The 21769-nt window shown below is 41.3% G+C and overlaps 1 protein-coding gene across 10 annotated transcripts in view; it reads left to right on the top strand.

Moving 5' to 3' along the window:
• The window catches only part of LOC144693738 (paired box protein Pax-3-like), a 90406-nt gene that overhangs the window by 24929 nt on the left and 43708 nt on the right, over positions 1-21769 (top strand). Inside the window, exon 5 of one of the 10 annotated variants that reach the window (XM_078563698.1) lies at positions 13254-13266. The exons of 8 other annotated variants lie outside the window; for them this stretch is intronic. In XM_078563698.1, coding sequence (XP_078419824.1) covers positions 13254-13266 — 13 coding nt within the window. Of the gene's footprint in view, positions 1-13253; positions 13267-19949; positions 19959-21769 lie in introns of all 10 variants that reach the window. One more of the 10 variants, XM_078563697.1, reaches the window with a different exon arrangement.

Raw genomic sequence — 21769 nt, 5'->3', positions numbered from 1 at the left:
GTTTAACTAGATTATATGTTTGCTAGTGTTACTATATTTGGTTAAAGTGATTTTAAAAGTTTGTGTTTTGGTGTATTACACATAGATAAATGAAGATATAATTAGAAACTTTTTCATTTGATATAACACAAACTTTGAAGTGGTGATTTTGCATTCCTTCTAAAATTTTCCTTTGAAAAATCCTTACATCTTGAACACCTTAATTCAATAGATAGAAATGTACTTAAGTTTGAACAGAATGTCGGAAAGGTGACCGAATAGTGTAAATTTAGGTAGTTTTTTGGCTCATATCCTCTTACATATGCAAAATTGGATGGACTTTTAAAAAGAAACTGCATGTCTGTCAAAATACAGTAGCAAAAGCATCACAAACAAATTCTGCAATACTTTTGAGTTTCCCACAAAGAAATGCAACTGGGCTGTAAAGTAATTCATTAAAACCTTTCTGTTGGAAATGAATTCTCTTGAATAAAATATGTGGGTGCTTTTAATCATGTACACTTCCAAATAGCAGTCAGCATGAAACAGACAGCATAAAAAAGGTCTTTCATGGACATAGGTTAAAGATGAAGGCACTCTTTAGTAACATGCACTTGGATTTAATCATTGAAATTGGTTTAAACAATGTTTGTTCTCAGTTAACCATCAACCTGTATGCAGTAATAATGCAAAAACCTTGAGGGGAGCTCCTGACTGACTTTAGACCTTCTGAACTTGTCTCCTGCTGTTTACTATATTCATATTTAATCTGTATTCTCCACCCACAGCAAAACCACTGTGGGAGTTGTTGCATGTCAGAGTTTATTTGTACCATTTTGGTTAGTGCAGAGCTGTCAGGGGCTTATTTTGTTATCAATGACCCCTTGCTGTGGAGCTGAGAGTCAGGAAAATGGAGGAGGGGAAAAGTTGGTTGGGGGGATGGCAGGAATTAAATGCATCTTCATGGAAGAGAAACTCGCCTAAAAAAAAGCTTGAAAGCACACCAATAGATTTTATCAAGCTGCTACTCTTTCTCCCCCCCTCCCATATAAGATAGGACTAAATTATAGATAATAAAAAAATTAAACCTCTGCTATATTACAAGTTAAAGATTATTTCAACTTCTTAAAAAAACTTTTGCAGTGCATACATGTTGTTTCCAATAACATATTAGACCAACATTTACTGCTGATTAGTCTTAACACAAAAAGTTGTTTAATGTATAGAAACATTGTATGACAGGAGTACCTCCAGGTGCTACAGGCTCCTAAAACAGAGAGCTGGATTAACCCCTGCTGAGTTTCCTTCTCCAGCCCTCAACTGCTCTACTCCATTCCTCTTAAGTGTCTCTTTGTGCCAGGCAGGTGTCAGAATGCTGACTGTGAGGAAGGGCCTGTTGATGTATACCACAGATGGAGCGTGGAAATTGGCAGAATAGGCTTCTGCCATAGGCCACTTCTTAGGCCCCAACAAAAGGAGCCAAATATGTCAACAAAAAATCCTGAGAACCACAAAGAGGAAAGTGTCATTTGTCATTAACTCTGATCCAGTGATGGGGTATCAGAGTTACTAAAGCATGCCTAGTTTTCAAGCAACTAAAAATGATAGTTCTGGTTCTTTAGAATGGGAAGTTTGGTTTAGTTTCGGGAACAGGTGGCTGTTGGCACACTACAATTTATTTGCAGAATTTTCAGCTGGAAATATACCACCTTATATTTGTTGGTTTTTTTTTATATGATTAACTTGAATTCAATTTATTGTTAATGAGCAAAGCCTTTTAGTTTTTAAAATTTATTTTTGATAATCATTCACAAGTAACAGAAAAGGGACAAAAAAGATCCACAAAGCATAATGAATGTAGTATACCAGACAGCCAATGGATATCCACAAAAAGAAATTTTAGTGTCACAACGTGCCTGACAGGGTTAGTCTTGCATATCAAATTTGAAAGTGGAAGAATCAGGTCCACGAGTAAAATTAGATCATATTTCACTAGGAGGCATTGAGTATCTTGTTTGAAGTTTGTTTTGTTATTTTAAGAAAGCCACAATCTGCTGAAAGCTGAAGCAGCTGTGGAAGTATGGAAGATGTCGCTTTTATTTTTTATCTTCACTCCCTTCCCTTGGACAATAGCGTGGAGTAATGGAAGGATTTGCAGGCTGATTAATAAACAGTTTGACAAGTCACAATGTGAATGCTCTTTCCATGGCTGTAACTCATCTTTATATCAGTTGATATACTGGTTGGGATTCCAGACGGTGGGAAGGGGGAGCCACCCAAACCCTTGGATGGCAGTATCCCACTGGATGTCAACCCAGAATTCAGAGCCTGCTTTCCAATCTGGAGTGGGTTTCGAGCCCCTCATCTTCTGACTTAGAAGCAGAATGCTATCATTCAGCCAAAGGCTCACTCCATATAGGAAATGTTTCTGCAGCTTCAAAAAAAGTGGGTGTGCTCAAAACATTTTAAATATAATGGGCCAGAATTTCCTGGAACGGTATGATTGCAATGTATGTGGTAAATTTTGTTATTTGCGTATCTAACTTCCCATTGAGAATTTATGCTGAAATTTCCTGGAAAAGAAATGTGAGTGGAGAGCATAATGGTGAAACAGTACCTGAGATATGGCATAGCCAATCCTCCCAGAAGGACAAGAACAGTACAGATCAGTACTCTTATTTCCCAGTTTTTAACTGCTTTTTCGCTCTGGGCTTCACCCCTCTGTGTCAATGAACTATTTAAGCAGATCTATATTGGCACGATTTGAGTCATAGGATTCTGAAATTCAAATTCTTTCATTATGCTGATCTTGATCACCTGTAGAAAATGATCTGAGTTATGGACATATCAGCTGCTATATTCAGTTTTCAGGAACATTCTAAGTTGGAGGTTTTTTATTTGTACCATTTATTCAGAAGCTAACATTAGTAATTTAAGTTAGCTAAAAAGTTCCAGATTAAGATGAAATCCTTACTTTAATCAAAGGATGTATAGGCACAGGAGTGATAATATATATTAAATCCAGAATGTAGTGACAAAGAGTGGCTTGGATAAGCTTTAGATCAGAATTATATGCATCAAGAAATAGCAATCATTTTGTACACAAAGTTAAATATATTCATGGATCAAATAAATTGACTGAATTATTTTGTGGCTTAACTTAAGAGCTCTACTCCTCAACGAACACAATGAACACCTATTTTTGATGGTGAAATGCCATCTCCATTCACATGATTCCAGATTGCAGGGATGAGGTTTCATAGCTTCTATGGCCCCCCTCGGCTGAGAATCACATGCGAATCATGAATCACGCAAATACCAGGTGACCAAGGGCTCACCTTCACCACTATTGTCAGTAAGTGTGACAAGAAAACTAGCATAATTCCAGGATGTTTGTTATCACCATTGTCTTGAATGGGAACAGGGTAATGATCATCAATGCCTAAAGATTTTGGCAAGTGATTTTGTCATGGGATAATTGTTTAATATCACTGCTCTTCCTACTAATAGATTACTGCATTTTGAGACAATTTAATAGTGGGATATTGCAGCTAGATGATAATACAGTACGATTGGGCTGCTATCCCTTGTTTTATTTATTCTGCCATTAACAGTGGGAAAGATGCAACAAATAGAATTCAGTGCCTTTTTAAAAATTTTCTGTTGTCAAGATCTATTCACTGCAAATACCATCAGCCCCAATAATGTTTGCGGAAGAAACAGTTTGAGATGGAGGAAGAATGTTTCCTTGATATCAGCTAAAAATACATGGGGCAGGACTTCTTTTTATTTGGAACTTAAAAATATTCACTCTAAACATTCAAAATTTGAGGCAACCCATACTGTTTCTGCAATTCTCAACTTGTATTTGTGTTCATATCAGCAGCTGCTATTCAAAATCAGCCAAATGGTGTGAAGTGAAAGAGATCTCGATCAGATGCTATGTACCAGAATGCCACGCTGTGTTTAGTTCCCTATGAAATTGGCTTGAAGTGTTCATATATCACAGTCCGAACAAAGACAAATATTTCCTGAAGTCACAGTAAAGGTCAGAGTAGAAAGAACTGCTTCTAATTCCATAATTCCTTGTTTAATTAAACTTCACGGTTTGTCCGGTGGTGGTACTTATGGTTTCCCTCCCTTTTTTATTTGTTCCTATAGTGAAGAATTTGTAATCCCATGGAGTGTTATTGCTTCCCTGTTCTTGATCCCTTTGCTAATTGCTGTCTTTCCTACTTTCTCCCAGTTTCATTACTCCTAAGCAGGGTTCTCCCCAGACAAAAGCAGCCTCAGCTGCACCAAGCCTTACTAAGGAAGAATGTCATGGATACATAAATGGGCTTGTTAGTGTTCTTTTGATGACACCTTCTTAAATTTGACCAAATTGCTGCCAATACTTCATATTTATAATATTCCTGTAATAATGTTCAGTGACCTCAATAAAGCGAATATATTTCCATAGAAATTTTCCAATTTATGTTCAAAGACGTATGACTTATTTTCTTATACTGAGTAGAAATGACTGCTATATTTAACTTTAACAATTGGCTGCAACATTTAATACAATTGTGATCAGAATTAAGATGTTCACTTGTCTAATTTGTTGGCTATAGCATGCTTATGCAGGAATATGCTGAGTAAAAACAATTGAGAGTTACATTAAAGTTGTACTGCAACAAAGTAGTAAGAAAATTGGTCAAAATCCAATTCCAAAATTAAAATACAATCATATTTGTTTCTGAGTAGGCCAAGTGCTGATTAAGTGAAACCAACATAGTTTTCCAGTTGTTGCCAGATATTATTGTTTGCAAATCAGTTTGGGTCTGGATGTATACGTCTGAGAATGCGTCATGTGGTGCTGTACATTAGGGCATTCTAAAGTTTGCTGATGTATTTTGTATCAATCCACACCTTTGCAGTAACCTTGTAAAGTATTTCACAAGGCCAGTGCCACTGGTCAGAACTTCTGAAAACTGCTAATTCGTTGCCTCAAGTAGAACAACTCCAGTAAAGCAGTTTCAGAAATAATGAAAATTGGATGTTCATAATTTAAGAGTGTTGAATTTGTAAAACAAAAACAGAATTACCTGGAAAAACTCAGCAGGTCTGGCAGCATCGGCGGAGAAGAAAAGAGTTGACGTTTTGAGTCCTCATGACCCTTCCGCAGAACTGAGTAAAGTTAGGAGAGGGGTGAAATATAAGCTGGTTTAAGGTGGGGGGGTGGGGGTGGGGGGGGGGGGGGGGGCGGGAAAGAGAAGTTGCGGGGGGGCTGTGGTTGTAGGGACAAGCAAGTAGTGATAGGAGCAGATAATCAAAAGATGTCACAAATAAAAGGAACAAAGAGGTGTTGAAGGTGGTGATATTATCTAAGAGAATGTGCTAATTAAGAATGGATAGCAGGACACTCAAGGTACAGCTCTAGTGGAGGTGGGGTGGAAAGACTGACATCTTTTGATTATCTGCTCCCATCACTGCTTGCTTGTCCCTACAACCACACCCCACCCCCCCAACTTCTCTCCCCCCCCACCTTAAACCAGCTTATATTTCACCCCTCTCCTAACTATACTCAGTTCTGCTGAAGGGTCATGAGGACTCGAAATGTCAACTCTTTTCTTCTCCGCCGATGCTGCCAGACCTGCTGAGTTTTTCCAGGTAATTCTGTTTTTGTTTTGGATTTCCAGCATCCGCAGTAGTTTTTTGTTTTTATTAGTGTTGAATTTGTATTTGATCAGATTGAATGCAAGCTCCTTTTGGGAGGATTCAGGTACCAAGGGCTGAAAATAAAATAGTACATGAACATGATAGTAAATGCTTGATACAATAATCATTGCAGTGAAAATGAGGCCATCGAAACTGCTTAGAATTTGTTTTAGTTTAAAAGTGTTACCAGGTGCGTTTTGAAGCAAATGCAGTGGTAATAGTGTAAAAAGGAGAAAATCCAATTGTTGAATGCAGCATTTTAATGTATCAATTTCTGTTACATTTATGGTTTTATTTGTTCTGAAGTGTTGATGCAACATTAGGAGAGTTGACTTCCCGAGAAACTGAACTTGACAGTGTGAGGAAATTGCATTAATATCTGTGAATATGATCACATTTTTTCAGGAATCCTGATATTTTAACTGAGTTCCAATGCAACATGTGCATGTTTCCACAGGCAATTTGCCAGATCATGAAATCAGTAATCATAACTAAACAAAATAAGGTAAAAAGCACAGGATGTTAATAAAAAGCCTTTGTAGCTGCATTAAAAAAAAAACAACTACAGGTAGTATTGCTTTACCTTTTTATTGAATTCTCAAAAATGTACATTCAACACACACACGCGCACACGCAGGTTTCCCACACCACAATAAATAGCTTTTCAAATCAGGGAATAGGATCTTGATGATCATAAATCAAGAATTTAACAGTGATTTGAAGGACACTCATACTATCGTGTAATGCTTACGAGAACATGTTCTGTAACCATAGCAGTGAAAGCTAACGCGTGCAACTGTAGAAAGACATTGTGGGAATTTTAATAGACAAGGGGAGGTGGGTTTTGGGTGCGTGCAAGGAGTTAAGTCTCCTAAAAGTGACCTTGGGTTGGGATCCCAACATCCTCCAGCTCTCTTCCAGGTTTCACCTGGGTAGGTTTGCAGGTGAGTATGGAATCCCCTTGCAACTTTCAGGTAAGATATTTAATTATTCCAATTGACAATCAAGTACTGTTTTAACCAAGGATTCTGGCTTTACCAGCCAGTGGACCCATTTCTCGAACTGTCAGCAATTCGGCAGGGTTACTGAGGTGAGTGCATAGTGGAGACTGCTACTTCAGTTTCATTAATCAAAGACTTCCTAGCCTGTCAATTTCACTGAAGAGTTCAGCTATGACCACGTGAGAAGCTGTTGCTCATGGCACTCCTTCTCAGAGAGTGACTTCAGTATTTGACAGGTGATTACCAGCTTCTTGGAAGCCAATTCACCTATCTTCCATTTCACTCACCTTAAGTTGCACTTCCCTGTTGTCAGCCTTCACCATGCAATAGGAACAGCTTCTGCAGTTCTACCTTGCATCACCAATAGCAACAGCACTAGTAGCAACTATATCAACCTCCCCCTTCTCAGCCACAGGACAGAGGAAATGGGCGCAGAGATTCAGATCAAAGGAGGTGAGACCCTCAGCACAGGGGGTCAAATGTTACCTTGATGTCCAGGGCAGTCACTCTCACCTCACCTCGAGTTCAGTTCTTTTGTCCACATTTGGACCAAGGCCATGAGGTCAGGAGCTGACTCACTCTAAACTGGAATCTAAACTGAGCATCAGTGACCAGATTATTGCTGAGTAAGCATCACTTGAAATTTACTGTCAATAACACCTACCATCACTTTGCCGATGATGGAGAGTAGATTGATGGGGCGGTAATTGGCCAGGTTGGATTTGTCCTTTTTGTGGACAGGAGATAACTGGGATTCTCCACATTGTTGGGTAGATGCCAGTGTTGTAGATATACTGGAACAGCTTGGCTCATGGCACAGCTAATTCTGGAGCAAAAGTCTTCAGTACTTTGCTAGAATGTCGTCAGGGCCCATAGCCATTTCAGTATCCAGTGCCTTCAGCTGTTTCTTGATATCATGTGGAGTGAATCAACTTGGCTGAAGACTGGCATCTGTGATACTGGAGACCTCCGCATTCCTCAGAACAACACACTTTTTAGTCCCATTCATCCCTGTCTCTCCAGGTACCTCTCTTTCCCATCTGAACAGTCAATGCTTCATTCACTCTCATCCCACTCCCCTCTCACATCCAGGGTCTAAAGATAGAGGATCAGCTGTCCTGACATATGTGAGCATCAGTGCCACAAGAGGCTCAGGTTTTCACTGCAGGTTATTGCTCACATCTGCACCTCCTGGAACAAGATCTCCTTAGTTCTGTGTTCTCTTCCTCTGTAAGGAGACAAACAGGAGAATTGAGTGTTAGAAAAGGCTCATGTGGATAGGAGGGACGAACAACATTTGTGGAGCTTGAATGTGGGACGTGGATGTGAGAGGTGAATGAGATGAGAGTGAATGAAGCATTGGCTGTTCAGATGGGAATGAGAGGTACCTGGAGAGAGAGGAATGAATGGGACTGAAAAGTGTGTTGTTCTGAAGAATGCTGTGCGGGACAATGTGGAGGTCTCATGACCTCATGGCCTTGGTCCAAATGTGGACAAAGGAACTGAATTCGAGGTGAGGTGAGAGTGACTGCCCTGGGCATCAAGGTAACATTTGACCGAGTATAGTATCAAAGAGCCCTAGCAAAATTGGAGTCAATGAGAATCAGGGGGGAAACTCTTCACTGGTTGGAGACATACCTAGCACAAAGGAAGATGGTTGTGGTTGTTGGAGGTCGGTTATCTCAGCTCCAAGACATCACCGCAGGAGTTCCTCAGGGTAGTGTCCTAGGCCCAACCATCTTCAGCTGCTTCATCAATGACTTTCCTTACATCATAAGGTCAGAAGTGGAGATGTTTGTTGATGATTGCACAATGATGAGCACCATTTGTGACTCCTCAGATACTGAAGTAGTCTGTCTCCATATGCAGCAAGACCTGGACAACATCCAGGCTTGGGCTGATAAGTGGTAAGTAACGTTCACGCCACACAAGTGCCAGGCAATGACCATCTCCAACGAGGTGTATTACAGGAACTCACCAAGGCTCCTTAGACAGCACCTTCCAAACCCATGACCACTACCATCTAGAAGGGCAAGGGCAGCAGATACATGGGAACACCACCGCCTGGAAGGTCCCCTCCAATCAACTCACCATCCTGACTTGGAAATATATTGCTGTTCCTTCACTGGGTCAAAATCCTGGAACTCCCTCCCTAACAGCACTGTGGATGTACCTGCAGCACATGGACTGCAGAAGTTCAAGAAGGCAGCTCACCGCCACCTTCTCAAGGGCAATTAGGAATGGGCATTAAATGCTGGTCTAGCCAGCGATGCCCACATCCCATGAATGAAAGAATAAAGAGAATCTAAGCATTGCAATAACTCAGCAAGTCTCCTTCGACAACACCTCCCAAATCAATGACCTCTATCACCAGTATAAACCTTCCTGGTTTCCATTAACTTTAATTAGAAAGGAAAATCAGGCTGGTGTATTATGGATGGACAACCTGCTACTGACAAGTTTTCTGCCCCCATGACTGTTGAAAATTGCCCCCTTTATTTAACCCTATAACAGAAACTTGAACACTTGAATGTCTTCCCAAGTCTTCTCAACTCCATGGTAAACAATCCGAGGATCTTTAATGTCTCCTCATTGCTTAGATGCTTTCAAGATAGGTATCCATTTGGTTGCACTCCCTTCAATGTCCAGAAAGATGGTTATTTTTGTCTAGCATTTATTTGTATGGTTTAAATTGGCTCCCTGTGACAGTATACTGAAATTCTATAAAATTTGCATGCATCAATTCATTTAACTAAATTGAGCAACAATTTGAAAGTAATCATTCTTACATACTGGAGTGAAAATGTGAGCTAAAATATTGTGTTAATTTTGGGCCTTACACTTTAGGAAGGATGTCAAAGCCTTGGAAAGGCTGTAGAAGAGACTTACTAGAACGGTACCAGGGATGAGGGGTATCAGTTATGCAGAGAGACTGGAGAAGCTGGGGTTGTTTTCTTTAGAGCAGGGGGAGGTTAAGGGGAAATTTAATAGAGGTGTTCAAAATCATGAATGGTTTTGACACAGTAAATAAAGGTCAAGTTGTTCCCACATGGCAGAAGACTCAGGACCGGAGGACGTAGATTTAAAGAGATTGGCAAAGGAACCAGAGGTGCCATGAGGAACCAATTTTTACTTAGTGAGTTGCTGTAATCTGGAATGCATTGCCTGAAAGGTGGTGGAGAGAGATTTAATAGTAACATTCCAAACAGAATTGGATAAATGCTCAAAAAGAAAAAGTTGAGGGCTACAGGGAAAGGGCATGGGTATGGGATTAATTGGATAGCTCTACTAAAGTGCAGGCACAGGCATAATGGCCAAATGGCCTGCTTTTGTGCTGTATCATTCTATGGTTATTTAAAACATTAAAGACAATGGAATCTATTTAAAATGACTAGTGATTCCAATATAAACTAGATGAACTTTGGTATGATTCAGATATATCAGAGATATGCCTGTCTACATAGACAAACTTATGAGGAAACATATTCTCCCCGGTTGGGAGTGGTTGCGCCTCCTATTGGCGCCCCCGATCGGGGGTGCCCGCCACTTTACGTGGGCGGGCCAATTAAGGTCCGCCCAGCGTGACGTCTGCTTGGAAGCACTATGCGCTCCCTGTGCAGGCGTGGGGGTGGGGCGGGGGGTGGGGTGGCAGGGAGCCAGGAGTGCGCTCTTTCACGCGTGTGTGCGAAAAAGTTCACTGATCTCCCTGAGGCCAAGTGTTGCCTCAGGGAGATCGGCTTGGAATAAAAATTTGTAATACAAATGGTAAAAAAATTTCCATGACATGTCCCCTCATGTGACACTGTCACATGAGTTGGGACATGTCCATAACTTTTATTGAAACCTTTATTAAAAATTTAAATACTCTCATGAAACCTCATCCCACCCGTGGATGGGGTTTCATGCTTTTTCCAAAGCCCACCAGGGCTCCTGGCCTACCCGCAAACCTTAATGGACAGGCAGGTCCATTAATGGCTTTAATTAGTTTTTCAATGGCCTCAATAGGCTGCGCCCCCGCCGACCTGAAAATGGAAATGATGCCGGGTGACGTCGGGAGTTCCACCCGACGTCATCCCCCGTCATTTTACACGCCAGTGAGCGGGCTCCGCCTCCCCGCTCGCCAACCGGAAGATCCTGCCCATGATTATTTTCATAAAGAAAGGGATCATCATTTACATTCTTGTGCTCACCCTGAATCAAGAATCATATGGAGTTTAGGAATAAGAATTCCATATTCAATAGCTTGAAACAGAACAAGGGGCTAGATTTTTGAGTGTTGCCTACATTGACACTTGCCCCAAAGGAAACCTTGATAGCATTTTTAGCCCCTGATTGGGCACAAAAATTTTTTTGCAGCTGGCTGGAATGTTGGCTTGCCAGATTCATCCTGCCCTCGGGGCTATTTTCCTTGTGGTTGGATGGGGGATGGCAGGGCTACTACCTGTGCACCAGTGGCAAGCAGATAATTAAATGGGAATTAAAGACCAATTAAGGCCTATTGTCAGAGGCTGTCTCCTGACATCCTCTGCCCACCCAAGGCATTGGGGACTAGATCAGTTGCCTAGTGACATCCTCCTGGTGACAAACCAAGGTTGGGGGTGGGGGGAAGCTTTCCAGACAGGCTTTGAGGCCTCTCCATTTGCCCAGCTGCAGCCCTCGGCCTTCCTCCACAATGGTGGCCCAACTGCCGAGTCTATTTTTTATGTAAAAGTTTAAAAAAATAGCAAGAGGGCACCTCCACCTTGAGGCATTCTTTCTTCCATTTTGAGGCACCCTTTCACCATCTTGGCTGAAAAGGCTGCCTGCTGCTTATTTTTTTCTTTCTTTATCCTTTCATGGGACATGGGCCAGCATTTATTACCCATCCCTATTTGCCCTTTAACAGAGTGGCTTGCTGGGCCATTTCAGAGGTCAGTTAAGAGTCACATTGCTTTGGGTGGCAGGCTTCCCTCCCTAAAGGACATTAGTGAACCAGATCGGTTTTTACAACAATGTTCATTTCCAGGTTAATTAGTTGAATTTAAATTCCACTAGCTGCCACGATGGGATTTGAACCCATGTCCCCAGATCATTAGCCTGGGCCTCTGGATTACCAGCTCAGTGATTTTACCACTATGCCACAGTCTCTCCCTATTCAGTGCCAATTGGTCCTCCAGCTTCGAGAGCCCACCCATCATCCTTAATTGGACTTGTTGGCAAATTCAGGGAAAAATCACTGCTGGGTTACTGGGCTCCATCCAGTGGGGGGGCTGAGACCCCCATTTAACTCTGACATTGAAGCCTGACCCAAAAGTCAATATCTTGCCCTTAATCATTAATGAGTCTCCATGGTTTTTAAACAATGTATTATGGGGTAACCAGTTACTTACTTGTGTGACCCCTCTGTGAGTAAAATACTTATAGACAAGAAGTTAGAATGGATTTCTGAAAACACAGGGGATCAGGATCTATGGCTTCTCGTCAAACATATTTCTATGCAAGGGCTGGAAATGCAACTCCTACCCTTTTACCTCCTCCCTTCTCACTCTCCAAGGCCCCAAACAATCTTTCCAGGTGAAACTGATTTTCTTATGGTTCTTTCAATTTAGTATGCTATATTCATTGATCATGATGTGGTTGCCTCTACACTGGGGAGACCAAATGCAGACTTTGCAGATCACCTCTGCAAACATGACGCTGAGCTTCCTGTCACCTGTCATTTTAATTCTCTACCTTGCGCCCACTTTGATCTTTCTTTCCTTGACCTGCTGCATTGTTCCAATGACATGCAACACAAGGTCAAAGAACATTTCATCCTTCGGGCACTACAGCCTCCTGGACCCAATGTTCATTTCAACGATATTAGGTTATAATGTGTGCAGCCTTTCCCTTCCAATTTTCTTTGCTGGTTTGTTTTTTTTTGCTCCCGATTCTCTCATATTTCCTTTACTTTGCTTCCAGACAGCAGCTATTCAAGATCCTGCCATTCACACCTCCTGTAGAAGAGGTTTCTTCACTTGTCCCGCTACCACTCCTTTTGGCCTTACACGATAAAACCTTGTGTCATTGAATCTCTCCTGTCCTCCACCCTATCACAGAGCTTCCATTTTGTTCTTCTTCCCACTTGCACCTCCCCTCACCCCGCACCTCTTTCACTTGCTCAAAACCTATTACATTTCTAACAATTCCCAGTTCTGACAAATGGTCACAGACCTGAAACATTGGGCTGAATCTTCCAAGGCGTGGCAATCACTGCCAATTTGCCACCCTGCTCTTAGATAGAGCTGTGCATTTCTGGGCCGGACTTCCGAACTGGGTCTCTTCAGAAATGTGGAGTGTACCTGTTCTCGGAGTCCTTCCTCATGGTGCAGGATCGATGGAGGACGCCCCCTTTTTATGGCACTAGCTGAAAAGCTTTGGGACACTTAAATAGCTTTTCAGCGTGTTAGTAAATGAGTGTGAGTGAGGTAAGTGGGTAGAGTGGTAGGGTGCCAGCTGGATAAGGTGGCAGCATGGTAGAGTATGTAGGGTGCCAGCTGGGTAGGGTTGCAGGGTGGGTAAGTTAGGTTAGTTCGGGTTGAGGGGAGTTGGAAGGTTGGAGGGTGGAGTGGAAGTGTCGGGGGTTGGGGTCAGTTGTTTAGTTGCCCAGGAGTTAGACATGGCTTTTTTTTTCCCTGTCTCATATTTCCTGATAAGATAAGTCAGAACCTTCTGAAGTCTTCAACTCTAACTCAGAGTTGAAGGCTTTTTTGGTGGGTTCCGGGGAAGCAGGAGAATTGCCCATTGGAAGTTGAAACTTCCCAGGCAATTTCCGCGGAGTCCTGGCGTTGGGACTTCAAAGGGGTCCCATAGTGCATCCTCTGGGGTACGTCTGGTCTACAACCATCTGGAGACCAACAGATCTGGGCCATTATCTCGGTTCTCTCTTCACTGATGCTGCCAGACATGCCGAGTGTTTCCAGCATTTCCTGTTTTTAGTCCAATATAAATTGTTCATTCATAGTGATTCTCCCTCTACAAATCGTCTAGTTGGAATGAACCTTCTTTCATAAGGCACTCATTTTTAGTGTATATGTATAATCTGCAAAAATATGTTCATTTACAATGAGCTCTCCCCCATAAAAGGAGTGGAATCCAAACATTCTGTCTTGGTGTACTGCTTTGTTTCTTTGAACCATGTATAAAAATGACAACATTATCACCTTTGACAGGCGACAGGAAGCTCAGGGTCATGTTTGCAGACTGGACAGAGGAGATGTTTTGACTGATGCAAAACTATTGTCCTAACTGATAATCTCTACCAAATCAAAATCTTGTGTAGTTAAATAGACCCACAAAAGCATACCTCAAATTAAGATTCTGACTTAAATTTAATTATACTTTTTACATTAGAATGTATAAAAGCATCCCTTAACAATTTAAGCTGTTGAATTTAGTGGGACTGCTAAATTCATTGCTTTATTTATGTTTTAATACTCCAGGATGCACTTGTTTAAATCTGTCAGATCAGAGAACAGATTTTTCAGAATCTCCTGTCTCACCAAATTCAGACAGCAGCCTGCAATTTATAACTGGAAACAGTAGTGGGTGGATAGCTGTTAGAGGGGAGAAAGTCAATGGGTTTTTATAGGTTCATTTGCCAAAGTTCAGATGGCATTTTCCTTTTTTTGGACATCCTGAAGTACAGTAAATTCTTCTGATTAAAACATGTCTACTTACTCACATTCTATGTTTATAGTAACCCACAGCTGCAAAATATTCTATTAAAGTGAATCTTCTATATAAATGGTGGTTAACTGCTTGTATAAAGTCTACTCATTATAAATCCCCCTTACATGATGTGCCAGTTCAGTGAATCTGCCTGCTTTACAAAGAGTCCATTAACAATGAATTTGGTTTTACAGCGCATGTACAATAAACCACTCCCCTCTCTCCTATATAATTAAAGAAAACTGCTGTACGTACAGTGCTCTATAGTTAATTCCCTGCAGTGTTTATGCTGAATCCCAAATCGTTCAGTATGATTCACACTGAATCTCGGCAGCAAAGCATAAATTGGAATCCCCTGCATAAATGTTCATTTACAGTGTTTCCCTGCTATATTAAGTCTCTGTTTACGTGAATTTCCCATGTAAAGGTTAACTTACTGTGAATCCTGTAGAAAATGTTGAATTATCAAATCTCCCTATTTAGTGCCCACTTATCAGTGAGATTGATTTGCACTGATTGTTTATCTACAATGAACCGCCCCTCGAAACATTTTCTTAAAATGCATCTTCTGTATAAGTGACCCATTTATAGTACATCTCCCTGCATAAATAGTATATTTATAGCGGACCTCCCTGCTTAACTTGAATAGAGTGTATCTATTGACTGTGAATCTTCCTTCAATAAAATGTCCTTGTGTACCCCAATAGAACATATTGAATTAATGAATCTCCGTGCCATATATAGTGTCTGTTCACAGTGAGTTCACTTTGTATTGAGTGTCCATTTACAGTGAACCTTCTCCCAATTGAATACTCCAGTAAAGTGAATTGCTCCTGTCTAGATGGTCTATTTATAGCGAACCTCCTCTGGAAATTGTCAATTTACCAATAAATTGCCTGTAAAACTTGCCCACTTACAATAAGTTCTACTAGGTATGAAATGTTTATGCCAGAAGATTTGCTCTAAACTGACATTTTATGCCAAGGGATTATTTCCCAATAAATGAAAATTTTGTGCAGGGAGGTTTTACGATGAATGTACACTTTAAGCAGTGAGACAAACTGTAAATTAAGTGTACAGGTATGGTGAAACTCCCCCTGGGTAAAGTTACCACTCACCGTGAATCCCCCTGCTACATTTCCTTGTTTCCTCTTGTGGAGGAGAGCATAACTAGAGGACGTCAATGCAGTATAGTCACCAAAAAATCCAATAGGGAATTCAGAAGAAACTTTTTCATGCAAAGACTGATAAGAATATGGAACTTGCTACCACAGGAAGTGGTTGAGGCTAAAAGTACATAAGCATTTAGGGGGAAGCTGGACGAGAATATGATGCAGAATGGTTCAAATTGTAGATTTAGAGGAGAAAAGATGAGAAGAGGCTCAATTGGAACATAAACGCCAACATGGACTGGTTGGGCTGATAGGCTGTTTCTAAGCCCAATATCCTATGTAATCCTACACAATTAAGTATCCATTTATCGCTGCTCTCTATGTAAACTCTGTTCAATATGAATCCTTCCGCTGTATTAAATATCCTTTTCCGATGAGTTTCCCTTTTTAAAATGTCCATTTACGGTGAATTCCACAGTGTAAAGTTTCATCTACAGCAAATATGTTTAAGAGAGGAAAACATTTGCTCTATTTTAAAATTGCACACCATGAGATGGATTTTACCACCCCCCTGCCAGGCATGTTTTTGGCTGGGGTAGGGGGGGCATGTAAAATACAAAGGGTAGCAAGTTCACCACCTTCCTGCCTCTCCCCGAGCTGTCCCCTATAATATAATAGGCGGTGGGGGTGGGGGGGTGTGGTGGGAAGTGCTGGAAATTGGCAGCTTGCCCAGAGTTTTTAAATAAATAGCTAATGGTCAATTGAGCTCATTACCAAGCCAATTGACTGGAATAATATGCTGCCCACATCGTTAAACAATTGGCGTGGGTAAGCAGGGTTGGGCAAGCCTTTTTTTTTAAAATGCTAGTTGTTAAATGGCGGGTTGGGGGCTAATTGTGGGGAATGTCCTTCATGGGGTGCTCTGTTCATATTGGGACAGCCCCTCCACCCCCAAAATGTTACATCTGCTCCCCACCTCTTTGTTTCTCCCTGCTCGGCCTCCAAAACCCACTCCCCCAACCCCTTGCCCCTCTAATCACTCCCTGCCCTAAAGGCAAGGGACCTACCTGATCAATTGAAGTTCTGCGTGGGCCTGCTTACAGTGCCAATAGCTCCTGCTACCAGGTTCTGGTGCTGTCCTTGGCTGGCAGCTCTTGAGGGCGGGACTTCCTCCCACAGAGGCGGAAGTCCCATTCTCTGCCTGTTTAGCCCACCGGCAATGTGTTATGGTTGCAGGGTGAGCTTTTTTTTTAGGTATGTCAGCTGTCGGCCGACTCTTTGCAAGGGTGGGGCTTGGGGGTTTGGGGCAAGTAATATGCCCACCCCTATGAAATGCAGCCCCATGAGTTTGCTTCATATTCAGTAAAGTTACAGGCTTTGAAAATCAATAGGGCCATTTATATTGCTGTTGTGCCTGGAGGCAAACATTTTGTTCACTGATCCTCCCCAGCATTGACCCTGCCATAAATTGTGGGGTCAGTTCATTTAAATATCTATTTGCAGTTCAGCAGTGTAACCTATGGGGAGGTGGCTTGGAAGTTAGGAGCACCCACCTTTAAAAAGGCAAGAAAAACTGCAGATTTTAACAGCTGGCTGGAGGAGCAGCAGAAATGTAGGGAAGTGTCTGATACAGTAAGTTAACTGCTACCTTGCAGATAGCTTTAATGGGTGGCTCACATGTAACTTCATGATGTTTTTAAAGCATGTCCTCAAGTGGAAGATGCAAAGGCACACAAAGGAGGCAGCAGGTCAGTGTAAAGAGGCAGAAAGAATGATGTCAGCTTTTGCTCAGTGGTGGCCTCTTCAAAAAAAAAGGAAGACTCACATTTACATAGGTTGTAGTCATGAAAGGTGCTAAGTCAGTAGGTTGTGGGTTCAAGCCCATTCTAGGAGATTTGAACACATAAGTATTCTGTTATGATCTTAGTAAAGGCCAGTAATGTGTTTATTTATTTTTTGTAAGAGTCTGAAAACCCAGTGTTTACTAAAAGAATGTTCACAGTCGAAATCAAAAGAATTTTACCAACCAAAAATCAAAGAGCATGAATATTCACAACTACACTATCTTAAATGTTACATTAAAATATTAAAAGTACAATGAACACAGTTATTTATTTTCTAAACCAAACTTCAATTTCCTTCCACACTCATTTGACTTGCACCCTTAAAACTCAAGTCACTTATCAAAATTTGAAAGGTTAACCACTGTGTCCAAGTACTGCTTCGAAGAAGATTTGTGTGAGGGTGAAGATTTCTTGCACTTTCCACTTACTTGCAGCAAGGTTTTCACTTCAAACCTCCTCGAACTGCCCCACAATTGCAGACTCTCAGTTCAACATAGGTGTAGCTAGCATCTTAAGCATAGCCACCTCAGGTCAGAACTCTCCTGGTTCTAATATTCTTTAACTCTGGAGACTTCTATCTATAAGTCTTTCTCTCTCTTCTCAGCTTGGCTTTCCCAGAAGTCTAACTCACTGTTAGGAGTCCTTTAGTTAACAAGAGGTTAAAACTCTTTAAGCCATAACACCAAATTTCAAACGAATTCTGCAGGAAAGATATGTTCCTTGCTCTGCAGCCAGATTTTTTCTAAAAACCCTGCCTGAGACCAGAGTCACACCCATAATATACTCAACTCTATAATTAACTTTTTGTTGACCCTTTGTTATTCTATTGTTCATCTCCCAGGCAACTTGGTCACCTGATCATTTACTGGAAGCCAGATGCTTTACGAGAAATCAACTCTGAGAGAAACCTTGTTCTTATATGTCCATCCCAAAATTAAAATATAGACCTTTTCCACCCCAAAGCAGATGAGCCATCATATTTCTGATATTTCAGTATGGTACTGAGGGGGCAACATTCTGGTCAATTTATATCCTCAACTACTATCACTAAAACAGCTTATCTAATTATTTATATTTTGGATATTAGTGGGACCTTGCTGTGTGCAAAATGGCTGCCATATTTCCTTACATTTCAATAAACTCACCAAGGCTTCTTAGGTAGTACCTTCCAAACACACAACCGCTACCATCTTGAAGAACAAGGGCAGCAGATACATGGAAACACCCCCACTTGCAAATTCCCTTCCAAGCCACTCATCATCCTGACTAGGAAATGCATCGCTGTTTCTTCATTGTCACTGGGTCAAAATCCTGGAACTCCCTCCCTAATAGCACTGCAGGTGTACCTACACCATAGGGACTGCAGCAGTTCAAGAAGGCAGCTCACCACCACCTTCTCAAGGGCAATTAGGGATGGGCAACAAATGCTGACCTCACCAGCGACACCCACATCCCATAAATGAATTTAAAAAAGACTATACTTCAAAAGCACATCATTGGCTGCGTAGCACTTAGTGATGTTCTGAGGTCACTAAATGGCACAGTATAAATGCAAGTTCTTTCCAAGAAAGAACATTCTGCTCTCATTGTGAAACATGGTGGAAATGGTCATACAGTGCAGGTGTCAGATAAGGTGTGGACATTTGCAAAGTAGCCATGGCAATTTGTGAAGAAGCACATAGGAAGAAGCTCCCATACCCTTCTCCGTCTTCTTATTTCCAAGGAGGTTATGCTCATACATTCTTAGATTATGCCCTTAATTGCTTGTAGATCCATCAAAGGGACAGGGGGCAGGGGAAGAAGAAGAAAAGGAAAATGATGATGATGGTGAGGAGGAGGATCAGGACGGAAGAAAATTCTTGCTGCGGGGCTCTGATGATGATAAGGAGGTTGGCATTGAGAACTAGCCTGCACAAGAGTTCCAGCTATAAAATCTGATCCCACGTCTCCCTGCTGAACATTTCTCCATTTCTTGCCTTTGCCATGCACCATCTCAGTAACATTCACCCTTGTCGAGTCATTTAGACCATGGCAGTGACGATTTGGCACTGGGTAACCCCACAGCACAAGATAGGTGGAGAAATATGGTGAGGAAGTACTATTTGTCATGGCCTCAGTGTTGTAGGACCTGAAATGCACTGGCAATTGGGTGATAAAGTCAGAAAAGGAACATCTCACCCCACTTGAAAGCAGTGAGGGCGGCATCCAAGCATGTGCTACAATTGACAGTTGGAATTTTGGAATCATCATCTACCATATCCAGAAGTGTAGCCTGCTGTCCTGGTGGCAGTAGGGGTTGGAGTAGACAGCAACCTTTCTAATGGCTTTTCGATTCAGTGGGTTTGGTGGCGGGCCACTCAGGATCTTTCAGGATCAAGTATATGCTATTAAATCAATCAGGCTTCTAAATCATACACCATGTAAGTGGGAGATAGGAGTTGATACCTAGTGCCCAGGCACCTGCTTCAGAGATGCAGCCAGTGATGGTTCCCTCCCAGCACTAAACTGCCGAGCAAAGAGGGCCAAATCCATCCAATGAGGCTTTTTAAAGCACAGGAGCAACCAACTACCTCTTGCAACATTGGCTCTTGTATTGCACCAAAGTGAAACATGAAAAGAGGAAGGAAGAGCAGGTATGGACACCTGGGGCCACATGGTGGTAAGGAAATGATAATTTGGCTTATGGTCATTTTTGAGCTCCTGGTGTCAGTAACATAAACCTTACGGTAGAAGCAAAATACTGCAGATGCTGGAAATCTGAAATAAAAGCAGAAAATGCTGGAAAAACTCGGCAGGTCTGGCAGCATTTGTGGAGAGGGAAACAGAGTTAATGTTTCGAGTCCGTATGACTCTTCTACAAAATTCTGTCCATATGACTCATACAGTCCATAAGACTTCTACAACTCTGAAACGTTAGACTTGAAACATTAACTCAGTTTCTCTCTCTACAAATGCTGCCAGACCTGAGTTTTTCCAGCATTTTCTGTTTTTATTTTGTATTATTTATTATATAACATAAAACTTACATTGTGTCCTGTTATCTGTGTATGGAATTCATACCAGATCATTGTAAATTACTTTTCAATCATTACAGGGCAGAAACAAGTCCTGCTCCAGGATACACCTTCCAAAACATTGGTACACTTTAAGGCAGAAAGTATGCCAAAACAAGTGAACAAATTCAGGTCCATAGAATTAAAAATGACATTGCCAGCCAATAGCCTGTGACCCGGGGGAACTCTGCTACAGCAGCAAGGCAGCTTGAAAAGCTTATTGATTCCAATTCAGATGCGCTTCTGCTGAATTGCCTCTAAAAGGCCTTGTTACTTTCTCCTCCATAAGTCTGCGCAAACAGATTAGTAACACCTACAAAAAGTGTTTATGAATTCACTCAGTTTGAGTGAAAGTGAATTTGTAGAATGGATACAATCATACGACAGCTATTCAGCTTCAGTCACAATGTAGCTGTTGTATTGGAGCCATAGTTAAAACCACTGTTGTTGCTTGAACTTAGTCTTCTGCAGCTTCCTTTAAAATTTGATTTAGAACGATGTGTTTCCACTATTCACACAAAGATTAGTTTTTATCTCACTTCACTAGTTAAAATACACCTATTTAATCTCATTGGAATTACCATCCGCTAAGAAGGATAATCAGCATAAGATCATAGTTCCTTTTATTGTTCATATATAAAGCTGAAGTGTTATAATCTACAGGCAGAAAATAGAAGTACCCAGACTGAGTGACTGTAAAATTAATTCCTAATGCTGTACATTATCAATCTATTCAATTTTTCACTGTGGAGGTCAATCCCGGGAAGACTTAATTTGTGTTCTTACTCTGCTAAAACTCTAATTCCAGAGCCCAAGGTCAGAGAGTAGAGAGTCACAAATTACATCTTCCTGGAATTGACCGGTGCTGTTAAACTAGCTTCATTAATGGGTGGCACTAGTGTTGAACTGTTCATTTTACACACAGGGGACAAAGTTTACCAAAGGGCTAGAGAACAATAGTAATCTTTTTGTAAAGCAAGTTTTCTAAAGCTTGTTGATATAAATTGTAGTTAATGGCTCAACTATTCAACACTCACATAAAACATACTTCTTAGTTCATAGAGACTTCTGTCTGTATCAGATTGCTTCAGCAAATCTGTGATCAATATTTTAGACCATAAGACATAGGAGCAGAAGTAAGCCATTTGGTCCATTGAGTCTGCTCCACCGTTTAACGAGATCGTGGCTGACCTGATAATCCTCAACTCTACTTTCCTGCCTTGTCCCCATAACCCTTGTTTCCCTCACTGATTAAAAATCTGTCTATCTCAGCCTTGAATATACAAAACGACCCATCCTCTACAGCCCTCTGCGGTAAAGAATTCCACAAATTGACTATCCTCAGAGAGAAGAAATTCCTCCCCATCTCTGTTTTAAATGGGCGACCCCTT

The sequence above is a fragment of the Cetorhinus maximus genome, chromosome 19, assembly GCF_964194155.1.
Source record: "Cetorhinus maximus chromosome 19, sCetMax3.hap1.1, whole genome shotgun sequence".
In the NCBI taxonomy this organism is placed as follows: domain Eukaryota; kingdom Metazoa; phylum Chordata; class Chondrichthyes; order Lamniformes; family Cetorhinidae; genus Cetorhinus; species Cetorhinus maximus.
Note: the sequence above shows the minus strand (reverse complement) of the source record. Positions and strands in the feature narration are given on the sequence as shown.